The sequence below is a fragment of the Astatotilapia calliptera genome, chromosome 6 (assembly GCF_964374335.1).
Source record: "Astatotilapia calliptera chromosome 6, fAstCal68.1, whole genome shotgun sequence".
NCBI classification, from domain to species: Eukaryota; Metazoa; Chordata; class Actinopteri; order Cichliformes; family Cichlidae; genus Astatotilapia; species Astatotilapia calliptera.
Window position 1 is genome coordinate 26,879,733 of NC_137427.1, and position 14,206 is coordinate 26,893,938.

General features: G+C 42.3%; 1 protein-coding gene and 1 long non-coding RNA gene across 2 annotated transcripts in view; one reads left to right on the forward strand and one right to left on the reverse strand.

Moving 5' to 3' along the window:
* Positions 1-12,807, reverse strand: part of nr3c2 (nuclear receptor subfamily 3, group C, member 2) — a 91,399-nt gene extending 78,592 nt beyond the window's left edge. Inside the window, exons 1-2 of the mRNA XM_026171358.2 lie at positions 11,868-12,807; positions 8,532-10,358 (exon numbers count right to left, since the gene is read on the reverse strand). Coding sequence (XP_026027143.1) covers positions 8,532-10,339 — 1,808 coding nt within the window. The 5' untranslated portion in view covers positions 10,340-10,358; positions 11,868-12,807. The remainder of the gene's footprint in view (positions 1-8,531; positions 10,359-11,867) is intronic.
* LOC145429470 (uncharacterized) lies at positions 12,420-13,037 on the forward strand. The gene is made up of 2 exons (XR_013909714.1): positions 12,420-12,504; positions 12,620-13,037. It is a non-coding gene; the product is annotated as an uncharacterized LOC145429470 (long non-coding RNA).
* Positions 13,038-14,206: the final 1,169 nt, after the last annotated feature.

The following is a 14,206-nucleotide window of genomic DNA, read 5'->3' on the forward strand; positions in this document are numbered from 1 at the left end:
CAAGATCAGTTCATCCCTTGAGGTACAATAGATGCTGAAATGATTCCACTGAAAATGTCCGGGTACAAGAATTGGACTGAAAGTGAATTAGAAAGTGGACAAGGATCCACAGAAAACTTGAGAAAGCCTGGAGAACTACTGCTCAAGACCACTTCTAAAGAATTACAAGAACATCTCCTTAGCAGTAAAATATAAATAAATCTAGAGTGAAAACAAGACTAAACTAATATCTCACTGAAGAGGCTCAAGTTCAACTTGTTACAATTTTTGATTCAGGAAATCGATCAGTGCTCGCTGCCTACTCAGATTTTTCGCATTTGTATTTGTGAATGTAAAATCGACAAAGTTATGGTTTTAAGTCACAGTCACACTTTTCTGAATCACAGGTTCTGCTGATGTAAAAGTGGATGCACCTCGTATGAGTGTCTATGTTCGTGTGTGTGTGTTTTATTCAGGGAAGAATGAAAGTGTTATGTAAAACGCCCAGAAGCCCCCCCCCCCCCCTCACCAACAACAACAACAACACACAAACGCAGTTCCTTTGGTTTATTTGAGCCAACTATGCATGACCTACTTTGGGAACCTTTCAAGCAAGCTGAACAATTAACATTTTTTGGAAGTGTCTTCCTTCATGGCATCCCTTCCATGGAGAAAGTGACAAGACAAACACCAGGCTTAAACGTAAGCACTCTGGCACGAATACTTGGGCAAGCTCTAATTAAACATGAATGATAAAGGCATGCCTTGTTTGCTTAGTCAAATATATCAGGATACAAGAGGAACACAATTATATGCTGAGAGAGTGAATCGAAATGGATTCTCTCTGCATCCTCTCCACCAAAAATGAAATATAGATCTAATTGGTTTTTATAGCGCTGAATGAATAATATCCAGCCAGTGAAAGAGACATCACCTTGCATTTAGATCAACAAGAGGTACTTTCTTTATTTATGACAATAGCAATAGGCTCTTATGAGCGGTTAATCTCTATAATTTGTGATTTAATATGCGCATATTTTCCTCTAGCTGCGGTGTATGACTAAATCGCCAAACTGACCCACAAGGCTCATGACTCAGGAGATGTTCAAGAGCACTTGTGAGAAATCATTGAGACTTCTTGCATGCTAGGTAAACAAAGTACTTGGTGCACAAAAGACGGCCACAGCACCTCACACAGCAGCACGCCACAGAAATCAGGGCAACACACAGAAGCATGCACTATGCTTTGTTGCAGCTCCGGTATTTAGTTTCCACCTCCTTTATGCAGTTTGTTAATAACCTCAACAAAAGAAGGGAATGTCAGCGGTAGGTAATAGAGAGTAGATCTCCAACTACAGGACCGGCCTAGTGGAAATCTGGCCCTCTGTCACCAGACTGTGTTTCAGGAAGAAGTTCAAGTGAGGACAAGACAAGCATTGAAATCCCAGGAGCCTTGGCCAGCAGTAACCACACTTTTATTGGAGTGTCAAGTCCGGCCTAGAATGTGTGCTGTTGTTCTTGCTGTTGGCGACCATGGCGACAGCGTTGTGTGCTTGTATGTGTGTGTGTGTGCGCCTTCATGGCTGTGTGTGGGAGAGGCTGAGTGGGAACTTTTAACATGATTTCTTTTCTGTGCAACAAAAGCATCCGACCATTGTGCTAAACAGTATCATCTGGGTTCTTTTAAAAAGATTACATCCACTGTAGGCATCTACTCCTACACTCTGGTAGCACAAGGTAAAAAACATATCCATTCATAAAAGCTGGGAAAGAAAACTGGCTTTCACTTTATCCTCATGGCTATGCTTGTTAAAATAAGGGGCGATATTCTGATCACATCTGTACCCGATTTAGAGCTGTTTTTAAGATTATTTTATAGCCAAGGAAAAATAGCTAAACTCTTAGCTAATGTAATTTTGCTCTTCCGGCAAATGAATTCAGCGTTACTGTGTTGGAGAAGTAACAGTAAAGGAAGTAATGGAAACAGAGCGTTGGACAGAGATGCTTGCAACACCAAATCTCGTAGAAGTGAAAGTAGAGCTGACAGAGGTGAGAATATGCCTCTTTACATTTTAATGGTGACCATTACTTCCCCCTTAAAGCACCATAAATACAGTTTGGGCAGCACGACAAGCCATAAACATAACACCGACATATTATCACCTTATAAAGTTGTTGTGGTGAACCTCTTAGCAAAAACTACCAGATTATCCAGCAAATGCAGACATATCAAACAAATGAGCTTTTGTTTGATATGAGAAATCTCAACATTTACGCCCTTTCAGCTCTGTTTGGGTATACAGCCACACCCAACGAGATATGTGGATTACTTTATGTGTCTGCTCATTGCTCCTGAGAAACCAGTTGGTCTATCAGTTTTTTGTGGAAAAGAGTGGCCCGCTGCTGCTGCTGCTGCTGTAAACATGGTTCACACAGCCTGAAAGACCACACCAGGGACAGTTAATAGCTGAGAGCAACTGCAGCACAGCAATAGTTGGCTGTGATGGTACTAAAATTGCAAACACTACTGCCAAGTCAAGTTGGTGATAATTTAATGTCCTCAAAATGCCTAAATAATTGTGATCCAATTGCTTGAGTGATACCTAATCAATCAGGAAAAGCTTGGTGATGATTATTCAAAACTTACACTCATTGTCTTATAACCTAAATGAACACACTGGCTAAACAACACCATGAACATCTGACTGAACTGAGGATATCCGCAATGCTGAAATTCTGTTTTGAAAAGAACAAAACTGCTTCCAAGCATAAGCCCATAAAACGGTTAACTGTTACACAGAGAAAAGGCCAACAACATCACAAACACAGGTTACTATACAAAAAATATGTACATTCATAGTCGTACAAACTCCTAAGTTCCATAAAATACATTTTCACTGCTCTTTACAGGTTTTCCTGAGCCGAAACGCCTCACGGAGAGCTTTTACCGTCACTTTTAAGGATACATTTTTAGACTCTAAGAACTGTAGACAGCTGAATTCACCACTTGGACCAGCTCTTACTATTCATACCTTGAATGCTGCCTCTCGACTCTGCTTTACACAGCTTCCAATCCACCCACACCAACCAGTGCTGGGCTACCCAGAAGACAGAAAAGACCTGAAAGAACTGGATCCTTGTGGTCTCTGCGTGTTCATTAATTTGTGTGTTTCTGCAAACGTTTTGTTTTTTTCATTTTTTCTAGACATTAATGTTATTTTATTTTAATGCATTTCAATGCATCTGTTTTTACACCAATTCAAAATAAAAGGGGATAAAAATTTAAATACGTATGATGAGGTCACAAAAAGTTTCAGGCAGTAACACTGTGTTGATTTGTATTTGTGAGATCTACATTTTGATTTGACTTAACAAATCTTATTACACTGAAAATCCATTTTGCATCTACAAGCCGCGGTATCCCACTGCTTTATTTTATCAATACGATTCACGGGCTGAAAATCTAAACCTATTTAGACTGTCCTTACTTTATTCTGTGCTCAGTGTGACGAGTGCTCGGCAGGACTGGTTTAGTTAAATGCTGCACTGAAGCCAAGAAGACAGAAAGCCCCGTACACGGATGTGCTTGTGCATTTTAGCATACTGTACTTTACTTTATTTTACGTGCAGCATTTAACTTCATTTAAAACACGTGTAACTCGATTGTAGAGGATAAGCTGTCTACCTGTCTTTTTATTTAAGGATTATTCTGTATGCCGTGCCAGCGCTGTGGCTAACACATTTTGACTAAATTGGTTTTACGTAATGTAGCTTCATTTTCTTCTAAATAAATAGCGCGTATCATTTTCCCAACATCCTTTGAGAGCCCCTTTATAGTGGGCTGTTAACAGCTGGTTACACAGTGTCGGGGAAACATTTCACCAGTCTCTTCCTAGAGCACCAGACATATGTAGATACATGCTACAAATATACATATCTATTATTTTGACATCATTAGTTATAGTTTTAGATCTAGTTCGTTCTTTATTTATTTATTAATAGATTTTGTCTACACGTGACAACTAAAATCTGCATGACAACATGATGTCTTCAATCCTCATAAAGCTAAAACCAGTGTATTAGTTAAAAAGTTCTACTATGCTATTATGTGCTAGTTACACGTTTTATATTTTATATTTATACATATATAAATATGATAAATCTCATCTTGCTCACGAGCGCATAAAACAGCACTCACGCTCAATGAGTATCAGGGCTGCACTTGAGACGTAGTTAACAAGAACTCGTACACACTCAAGATTAAGAGAGTTTTTCTAAAGCAGCCTGACATTCATTACATTTTATTACACAATAGAAGAAGAGCAACACGAATACTCCAGAAATCTGAACTTGCTCCTTGAAGTTTGCCAGAATAAGTGGTTTAAATGATATCCAGCACAATTAAATGATCATAGTCTTCACTTAATTACTACAATATAATTAAATATTCACCGGCACACATGAGAGTGCATATAATTAAAACGCTTGCGCGCAACAAAAGACAATATCTCTGCCACACTGTTATGTCTGCTGGGCAGACACGTGAGAGCCGAAGCCATTCCCCAGCACCTTCACCTGTAACGTCCTTTTTCACAACCCAAAGAAACAGCTGTCCGCTTCACAGTCAGGAACCCATAATGCACCGGGAGCCCCTGTGCATGCCTGGTGTTGGGGTTTAATTGGATATTAGTATCCAGCAGTGTCTGAATTAATCAAATCATTTCCATCCATTAATTTAGTGGAGGAACATACAATTAAAGCCTTATTAGCGTGCTCTCAGGAGTATGCCTTTTCATCCCTCTGCAGAACATTGAGAGTTGGCCAGAGTCCAGCGTGAAGCCTTCTCCTTGCTCGAATCCGGTGCCTCTTCACGACGTGCTCTCGTTTAATCTATAGAAACCGGCTGCGAGTTTAAAACAAATGAAAGTGTCTGTCAGCGCTGGGCAACTTTCCTGTTGCTGGGCTGAAAGCTACAAGTTTCAGGAAGGGCTTATTTAAATTGAAAAAAGCATTGTTGGCTTCGAGTTGTCGGATTATGAAATTATAAGGTTAGCACTGACAAGTTTTAGAGAAATTCTATGTGGTGAAAAATTGCTGTGAAAACCAACACAAAAATGCCCTAAATAGGGTGAAAAGAGATTTGGAGATTTAGGCTGTGAGCAAACATAATCCAGAGCCCTAATGTAGGTCATTTTATGATCATTACCATATTTATATATCTTCAAAACTGCAGCGCACTATTTTTTTTCCTCAAAAAAATCAAATAAATACAGAAATGATACATTTATAACACATATATTAAATGAACATCTCAGCATTCAAGCTTCTAATAACATGTAATATTTCATTCTACTTTATCCTAGCATTAGGTTTAAATTAAACATCACACAAATACAAATATTCCAGGACTCCTTTTTCCCCCTTCCTCCTCTGTTCTGAATCTAAGTTAAAACATTTTGCACAAAGTAATCCAGACTGCTCAGATGAGCAGCCATTTTTAATTAAAACCATTTACAGAGGAAACCAAAGTGAGAAAAAAAAGAGCCAAGGGATTTAACACTCTGTCATCCAAGGCTTCAGCGGATCAAAGAGTTTTAGTTGTGCTTTTTAATGGTTACGTAACATTTTTGCCTATGAAATATTGGGCCCGGGTACCATGCAGTCAGTCCAAAGCTGGACAGTACCACAGATTTTCCCGCAGTGCTCTTTCAAATTTCAGGCAGGATACACTAAGCCTGTGTTTATGCCTAAGTATAGCTGTCAATCAATGCAGCACCAGTAGTACAACAGGAAACTGAAAGAAGGCAGTAACCTCTGAAGAAAAAACGCAGTCTTGCCTTCTGCCTAATGCATATATATATATATATATATATATATATATATATATATATATATATATATATATATATACACACATGTGTATGTATACAGTATGCGTGCGTGTGTGTGCGTGCATGTATTGTATGTACACATGTATATTTGCATCTGTCTGCTTCCCTGTCTGCCTGACTGCCTGCCATGTGGCCCACCTCGTACTGTCATCCTGTCTGACATTAGGGCTAAGCTGGATCTCATTAGGACCAAGGTGGCAGTGATCCCGTCAACATCGCTTTGGCTCCTGCCATATGGGTCGCCTCCAAGGTAACCGGGCTGTATCAGTCTCCTCAGAGCTGCAAGCCTTGTTATAGCACATGCACAAACAAGCAGACGCAGTATCTACTTTCTAGACAAGTGTGTACGTATGAAGCTGAAAAGCGCGTCAAACGGGAGAAAGCGTGTAATTTTGATATGATAATCAGGCCAAATGTTTTAGATGAAAGAGAAATAAACACTGTCACAGATACACACAGGGGCAGGCACAGAGCACAGAGTGCTTGCTATCTATGTTTAACACATAAAAGGACAAAAATTACACCAAGACAAAAACATTTTTTGTGAACAAGGTTAAAAGGAATTCATCGGGTTATCTTGTGTCACTGAATGATGGTTATTATAAGTACATAAACTTTTAATACAGGGGTGTCAAACCCATTGTAGATCACAGACCACATGCAGCCTAATTTGATTTAAGTGTTATATTTCTTTCAGCGTGCATGGACTAACTATTCATGTTTAATGAACCCTCCGTTTACACAACAGAAGATGAGCAGAATTTTAAGGAATCTTAAGAAATTTAAGTGCAATTTCAACCTTTTTTTCTGTTTTTCCACATCAGTCGGATTACATTCATTAGAAACAAAACACCAGCGTCGGCACGGCTCTTTGCCTTAACCACCTTCCCCTGAAGGCGTATGGCTGGCTAAGGGTAACGTCTTTGTCAGTAAGCAGGCTGTAAAAACGATGATGTTTCAGATCTTTGTCTCAGATTAAATTAACAGTCCAGACAATCACTCCCATAACATGAGCCTATCTTAACGAGCTGCAGACAGAATACTTCCTGGTGCAAAGCGCACTGAAAAATGCTGCTCTCCTTCTCCACGATTTTCACTTCCGGCGGACCCTTTCACGAGCCTGTTCTGGCCCGCTCACCTTGTGTTTGACACCTCTCTTTTTAAGGTAAATTCTAAACAGAACAATCAACCCCTTAGAAGCAGTAGCAATTTTATAGATTACATTTATATTCTGCAGTAAATCATACTTCTAGTGATGACCTAATTGAATATCCAGTGATCAAGCACTTTATTATGCCAGCTTTTTCTAAAATAATTTCCCTCCCATCTGAACGATAGTAACTGAGCTGAAGAAAATGATAGAAAACGGCCGAGAAATCAAAAAGATCTGCAGAGGGGTTTTTTTTTTAATTAATTCAATCAAGAAAACTTTTGATCTAATACATGTCCATTACGGGGTTCTGTGCAAGATCTCGGCCCGAGCTCAGCTTGGACTTGGCATGATCAGTCAAACATAGCAAAGCAATGTACATCAAAATCCCAGCGGAGGCTCGGATACAGTGCTGCACTTATTTTACAGCAAGCGTCTGACTTTTATCAAAAGCGATCCAAGTAAGCAGGAAGTCATTTATGGTTTTGTTTAGTGCGTCTTTGCTCGAGCTCATAAAACCTGTGAATTTATGACATCCCCAAGCATAAATAGATTATAGCAAAGTGTATTTTATAAAGCACTAGGAGGCACTCTCTGTTATTTAAAAACATTTATAATACGTGCAAATTCTCCATATACCACAAACCATTCTTTGACTTACTGTAAATAAACAGCAGCATCCGTCACTGTTAGGCGAATATAGCAATGTATTTTCAGCAACACAACCGTGTGTTTTATGGCCTACGGTTGTGACATTCACTATTATTAATCGTGCTGATAATTCACCTCCTTCACATGCAGCCGGGACAGTAGAATACACTGGAACCACAACAACTGTGTCAAAGTTCCACTATGTCAGATTGGCGGCTGTTATAGATTTTTTTCCCCCCTTTGGCCTGTTTGTTTTGTTCCACCCCCTCCACCACCACCCTCACAAAAATCAACTGTTTATTTCATCAGTTTGGCAACCAAAGCCTGTGATCAATCATTCATAATTTATAATGCTGCCAAAGGCCTAGGGCCCATAAAAGCAGATATTTGCATTACACAAGGTCTCAGCTAGAACTTCTGATAACAGACCAATAAATTTTGTTATTGTACGTACACACAGGCCCCTGATAAGAAGCAAACTTTGCCTCTGTTTTACAGTAGAACACAGGCCTGTAAGAAGAGAGACGATAATGTTGTGGTCACATGCTGCTACAACAATGACCTGGACCCTATCCTTTAATTCCTGTTCCCCCAGCCAGCATTCCGCTGCCTTTCCCAAGCCCTGTTGTTGTTGTTATTATTTTGCACTTCTCAAAGCAAACGCCCTAAATCCCCTGTGCAACAGGAGTCCCATTACAAAAAAACTAAACAAAAAACTGGCTCTCCATCTATGGGAGACTCTGGAGCGGCATACTATTATACAGGTACACTGAAGGGAAAAAAAACCCCAAACATGATTTGATATTTACACAAAACAGGCACACACAGAGACTGCCTAAATACACCTTCTTCTTCCTTACCTCGACATGCCGTCCGAGATGCAGTTCTGACCCGGATATCCTTCACCTCTGGCTGCGAGAGACCCCTGGGATATGCCCGGGTGAGATTTCCACGACTCCATTAACGCCGTTACGGGTGAAATTAGATTCAACAAAGGGTTGGTCTGGTCCCTCACATCGTGCCGCGTGAAAGACATTGTTCCTTGCGCTCCAATCTGGTAATGGAATGAGTGTCCACCGGAATTAACTCCAACAATGGCGGATGTGGACATGCTGTTATTCTCTTGGTAATAGCTGCCATCTGTGGCTTCCTGCTTAACCCCTTTAGACAGGACATTGTTGGAGAACACATCAGACTCATAGTTCCCATTCACAGAGGAGACAGGGGGTCCTAAGATACCGGAAAGACTGTATTCATCAATGTTATTCCTCAGGGACAGATAAGTGGTCTCAGACGCAGAGAAGAGGCCAATCGATGGTGACTGCTCACCGTAGGGCTGTTGATTCATACATCCCTCACTTTTGTTTGGCTCACTCTTAATCTGCGTGATAAAGGGCGTGTTGCTCGCGTTACATTTGGAGCTGCCTAAACACATGCTCCTGAAGTCAGTCCCAGGCTCGTTCTTTATGTACTTAACCATCCCCATCTGATCTAAGCCGACATTGAACACCTCCCCATCTACCATCTCTACTTTAGGGAACTCGAAATTCTTGAAGTCCGTTTCTCTGGTCAGCCCTGCTTCCGGGCTGCTCGTGTCATTCTGCACCAGACCCAGTCCGTCAGCAGGACTGGACACAGGAAACCCACCAGAGGAGGGGTTCTGTGGGCTGCTGGCAGTCATGTTGCCTGCTGTGGCCGGACTGGAGATGGAGGGCATTGCTGTGTTGCAGTTGTTGGTGGTTTTGCTAGAGCAGCTGCCAGCTGTTGGGCTTGAGACAGAGGACCTAATGTTACATGTAGTGCTGCAGGATGGAGGGGATCTCACACTACTCATGCTCTGAGGACTGGACATGGGAGACCTCATGACATTGAGCGGGCTGGTGAGTGGCGGTGAGCCCACGGTGCTGGACTCCACAGGGCTACATGTGACTGAATTCCTGCGCTTGATGTTGGCTAGAGTTGCAGCACACGAAGTCTGGCTGACAGGGCTACTGACAGACGAGCACAGAGGCGCAAAGCACGTAGGAGGACTGGTGGTAGACGACACCATATTGTTGCTGCCTCCGGGGCTGGAAATGGCACTGGAGGTTTGGGGACTGCAGGACAGAGAAGAGGCCAGCATAGATGCTGAGCTAACCGGGGTCCCCGCGGTGCATTCTCTGGGAGTCGCGCTAGGCTGCTGGAAACCAAATGGCTTCAATTTGGGGCTCTTTGTGGGACCACATTGGTTCTCCTCTAAAGGCCGTCCACATGCTGGATACAGCTTTCCTGGGCTGGTATTGGCTCCCTGCTGGTTAAAAGCAAAATCTGCCTCCCTGGCAGCATTCATATACAGGCCCATAGACTCAGCCACAGTCTTGGAAAGCTCTTTGGAGTCCATTTCCTGCTTATGACCAAGGAGTGAGTTGTTGAAGTGTGGGAGAACAAATGGCTGGTTCTGGCTGAGCTGCAGCATTGGCTGCTCCTGCTTTTTTGTATTGTTGTCTTTGCAGTCGGTGGCCGGGCTTCCAGCAGGGCAGTTGACATTAACTATGTCCATCAGGATATCACTGCCAGTCAGACTTGAATCCTCTGTACTGCAACAGTATTCCATAGTGCCAGGGACCTGAGGCCATCTGTTCTCTGTGTCCTTTCCATCAAAGAAACTTTGGTATCTTTTGGTCTCCATTGCTGGCTCATTGAGTTACCTAGTAAACATGGCAAACAGACAAAAAACAAACAAAAACAGGGTCAGTCGAGCTACAATAGTTGGCAAAGGTTTTTAAGAGTATTACTTTCTGATAAAGAGACTATGTAAGATTACGTTACATATTAAAGGATTATGCAATTTTATTTTCCTTTAAAATCTAATCAGTCTCCTGTTTATAGCTTATAAAAAGTTGCACTTAAGTGAAACCTAACAAGGCAGAAAAAAAAACAATGTGGAGGAACTGAAAGATTTCTGAGTGTGAAGCCCCTGTTTGATTGTTTTATTTACACGGGCAACATTTTTTAAGATTAAAGTGTCTCATATTTTTTTAAACAAGTTAAATCTAATAAAGTCCAAAATAAATCTGTACAGTATTTCCCTCTCACACATGATTCAAACCCCTTATCGGCGCACTACAGGGAATGCAGCGATAACTTAAAGAAACCCAGACCACAAGGGTTAATTTATCTGTATGTGACGTCGCCTGGGCTTTTTTTCTTTTTATTCCCACCTCTACTGCGTCTCTATTGGCCAGCTCGGCCAGAAATCCAGCAGCTTCATCAGGCCCCATTCATGGATTGGCCCGAAAGCTGTCACTCAATAGTTATCGCTCATGCAGCCACAACATTGCTGCGACACAACTTGAACTGTTGTTTTAGGCAGCCGGAGCGGCTTCCCTGTGTGCTAAAAACGATTCAACATCACTGGGAACAATCGGACGATAAAACACAACAAATTGCATTGATTTCTGGCTGGTTTGGAGTTAATGTTCAAGCTATTTATTTTGCATGCAACGGTGCAAGTCCGCGAAGGGCTCGCAGCGAGCGGCCGAGATATCGGCGTTAAAGTGTTGCTGTCTGCAAAAAAAACAGGCTGTCCTGTGCACATGTGCAGAGAATTTGAAAGTAAAACAAGAAAAAAAGGGGGAAAAACCCGAACAGCTGTCAGACTCATAATTCCCCTCCTTGTTGTCCTGCCGCGATCGCTCTGCCTTTGCAGGACATGCACAAGTCTGCATTTTGCGTGTGCGCAGAATACAAAAAGTAGATGAAAAAAGAAGCCAAAAGCCCGTCCGTCTGCTATATTGTTTCCGTTTTTTACTCCTTTTTGCTTTAAAACTCGCATGTATTGCTTTTGAATGATTACGTCCACTACGATCAAAGTATGAATTATTTAAGCCACTTTTTAGACAGAATTTGACAGCCCTATATATCACTCTCCGCAGACAGGTGAGTGCATGTACGTTAAATCCACGAACGCTGCTCTAAATCACGGTGGCGATTTCCTAAAGTGCATAAACTTCTTGGCCACTTTTATTAAAGAGCAGACACGGAGGGGAGAGGCTAACGGTCCCGGTTAAAAGTTATTATTTTTCTCCTCCACAGCACCAAGGCCAGTGTCCGTAAGTATCCAGTTCTCCCGACACCAACTGCGAGGGGGACTTGCTTTCATTATCACCTCGAATTAAAACTGTACAGTTAAAACACAGGGCTCCGTCCGTCCTTACCTTAATTACGACATTCAGAGTTGTCAGGTGGCTGTGTTGCTGGGCAGCGATAATCCAGAGGACAGAAAAAGAAAAACGCAAAAAAAAGAAGCAAAGTCAATAAATATCAACCAACGTGCTCTCCGCCCCCCACCTCCTCACCCCTCTACTCTTTCCAATACATTGTTGCCAGTTTGACAGATAGACACACCGGAGAAGTCTACTGCGTATTATCACTAGTAATCCTCAACAGCGAGCCGCTGCTCCTGACAGGACGAAACGACAGCGATGGGTCGGACGGCAGCGACGGATAATCACACTCACATTATGGCCGTAAGAAAAATTTTTTTCCCAAGATTGACGATTCTGGAAAAGAAAAGAAAAAAAAACAGAAGAAGAAGAGTAATTAAAAACAAACGAAGGAGTCGAGTCGGACTTGCAGTCAGAGCGACGTCATTCTGTGCACATGGACCCTCCTACTGCAACGAGTGCAACACAAACTCCGAGGAGGAGGGAGGTGGTGGAGGTGGGGGGGAGAGAGAGAGAGAGAGAGAGAGAGAGTGGTAGAGGGGGAGGGAGGGGCTCGGAGCGCAGGTAGACGGAGCCGTCTGGAAATAGGGCACCGAGCTGTGTGAAAGAAACTCGTGTGATGGCGACAGTAAGGCTTTCGTGATTTCATTTTTTCTTCTTCTTTTTTTGTCTGTTGAAGTCTTGCAAGTTTGTTACGTTATATTTTCTCTCTCTCTTTCTCATTTGTGACTTTTCAATATTAGTCATTTCTGCCAACTGACACTTCGGAGATCCCGTCACGGTCACGCACAGCAATTTTAGATCACAGGAAAGTATTTCAGGTGCTTTCCCCGCACGACCCCCCTCCTCGCGCACGGTGAACGTGGAGCTCATGAGACCCTCGCGAGTGCTGAGAGAAGAGTGAAATCAAGTCGGCGAGAGCGTGACGGCTGCCCCCCACTAGATGGAGATGCTGTTCAGAAACAAATTACAGAGTGGTCAAGCTGTCACTTAATTCCGTCCATGTCAAACTATATTAGTAAAAACAAAAAACGCTTTAATCTCTAATGAATCCAAATGCACACTTTCTGCTTTTGCGTGTTAGACCCGTAGCTTTCTTTCCACATCATCTGTCTTCTTAAAGAAGAATATAATAATAAAAGCCACAAACAATGTTTCCTATCTGAGTGTGGACATTCGGACACCTTTCTTTTAAAATGAAGTGCAAGACATCCACTCATCCCTGATGGTGACACATCCGAGTCCATCTGGTCACTGCGTGTTCACGCTGTCTCGCTGGCATGATGATTACAGTGCATGGTTAACGTCCATAGGTGCCTTCACTCCAAAGTAAAAAATAATCAAATAAATGTTCTCAGGTTCGTGATTTGTGACTCTGTCATCTGGATTAAGCTGCTGTTTACATTTCACGACCCACATCTCATGGTGTTGACTTTGGTTTTACTCCAGCAACATCCAATAATCAGTTTAATCTGTGGAGTTGTCAGTCACACTTTGTAGGATTTTTTTTTTTCATTTGACTGCATAACAGGCAGCGTGTAGGGGTTTCCACTGTGAGGGTGGCACTTTATACAGTAGAATAAAGTTCCAGCGTTTCTCTTCTTTGCTTTTCTGGATACTCCATACCAGCCTGTAGCCATTTCTCAAGCCAGGCAGCAGCAGTTAGATTAGTCAAAGCCAACCAAGCAACACTGCCCGCCTCCCTGATCTGCCTGTTAATCACCCATGAATGGGGATCTGCTTCACAAAAACAGGGGGAAAAAGCGTAGCAGAATTGAGATATAAGCAATGTTTCCCACACCCATTCATGCAGCTCCCACTTGTCCATTGCGCATAATGGGTGCCAGTCAAACACATCATGGGCAAATCTAATTTAGCTTTGCACCACAGATTTTCCTTCCACAGCCACAAAGTCCTAAGAATTTGCAGACTGACAGCAGAACACGGCTGATATGAAATCAGTAATAATTTGCTCCCTCATTGGTAGAAATTGAAGGGAGCCCCCTTGAATCTCTCTGAGCTTCCAAGCACTGTCATTTTAGACAAATCAATGATAATCGCAATAGCCTGAAAACACTGTACATATATGGGAGTTTAAAAATAGCTGTGTTTTGAAGTGATTGGGGGGAGGGTGTGTGTGTGTGTGTGTGTGTGTGTGTGTGTGTGTAGGTTTCTCTCAGATGAGTGATTGCCATGATTAGGAGCAGGCTTCCACTCCAGTTTAGACACATAGCAGACAACTCCAGTAGCTGAAAGGCCCGGCTGCAAAACAGAGAAGTGGATGCTGCCCCTCATGGGGACAGGTGAATTGGAGCATGTTAACTCTGAAA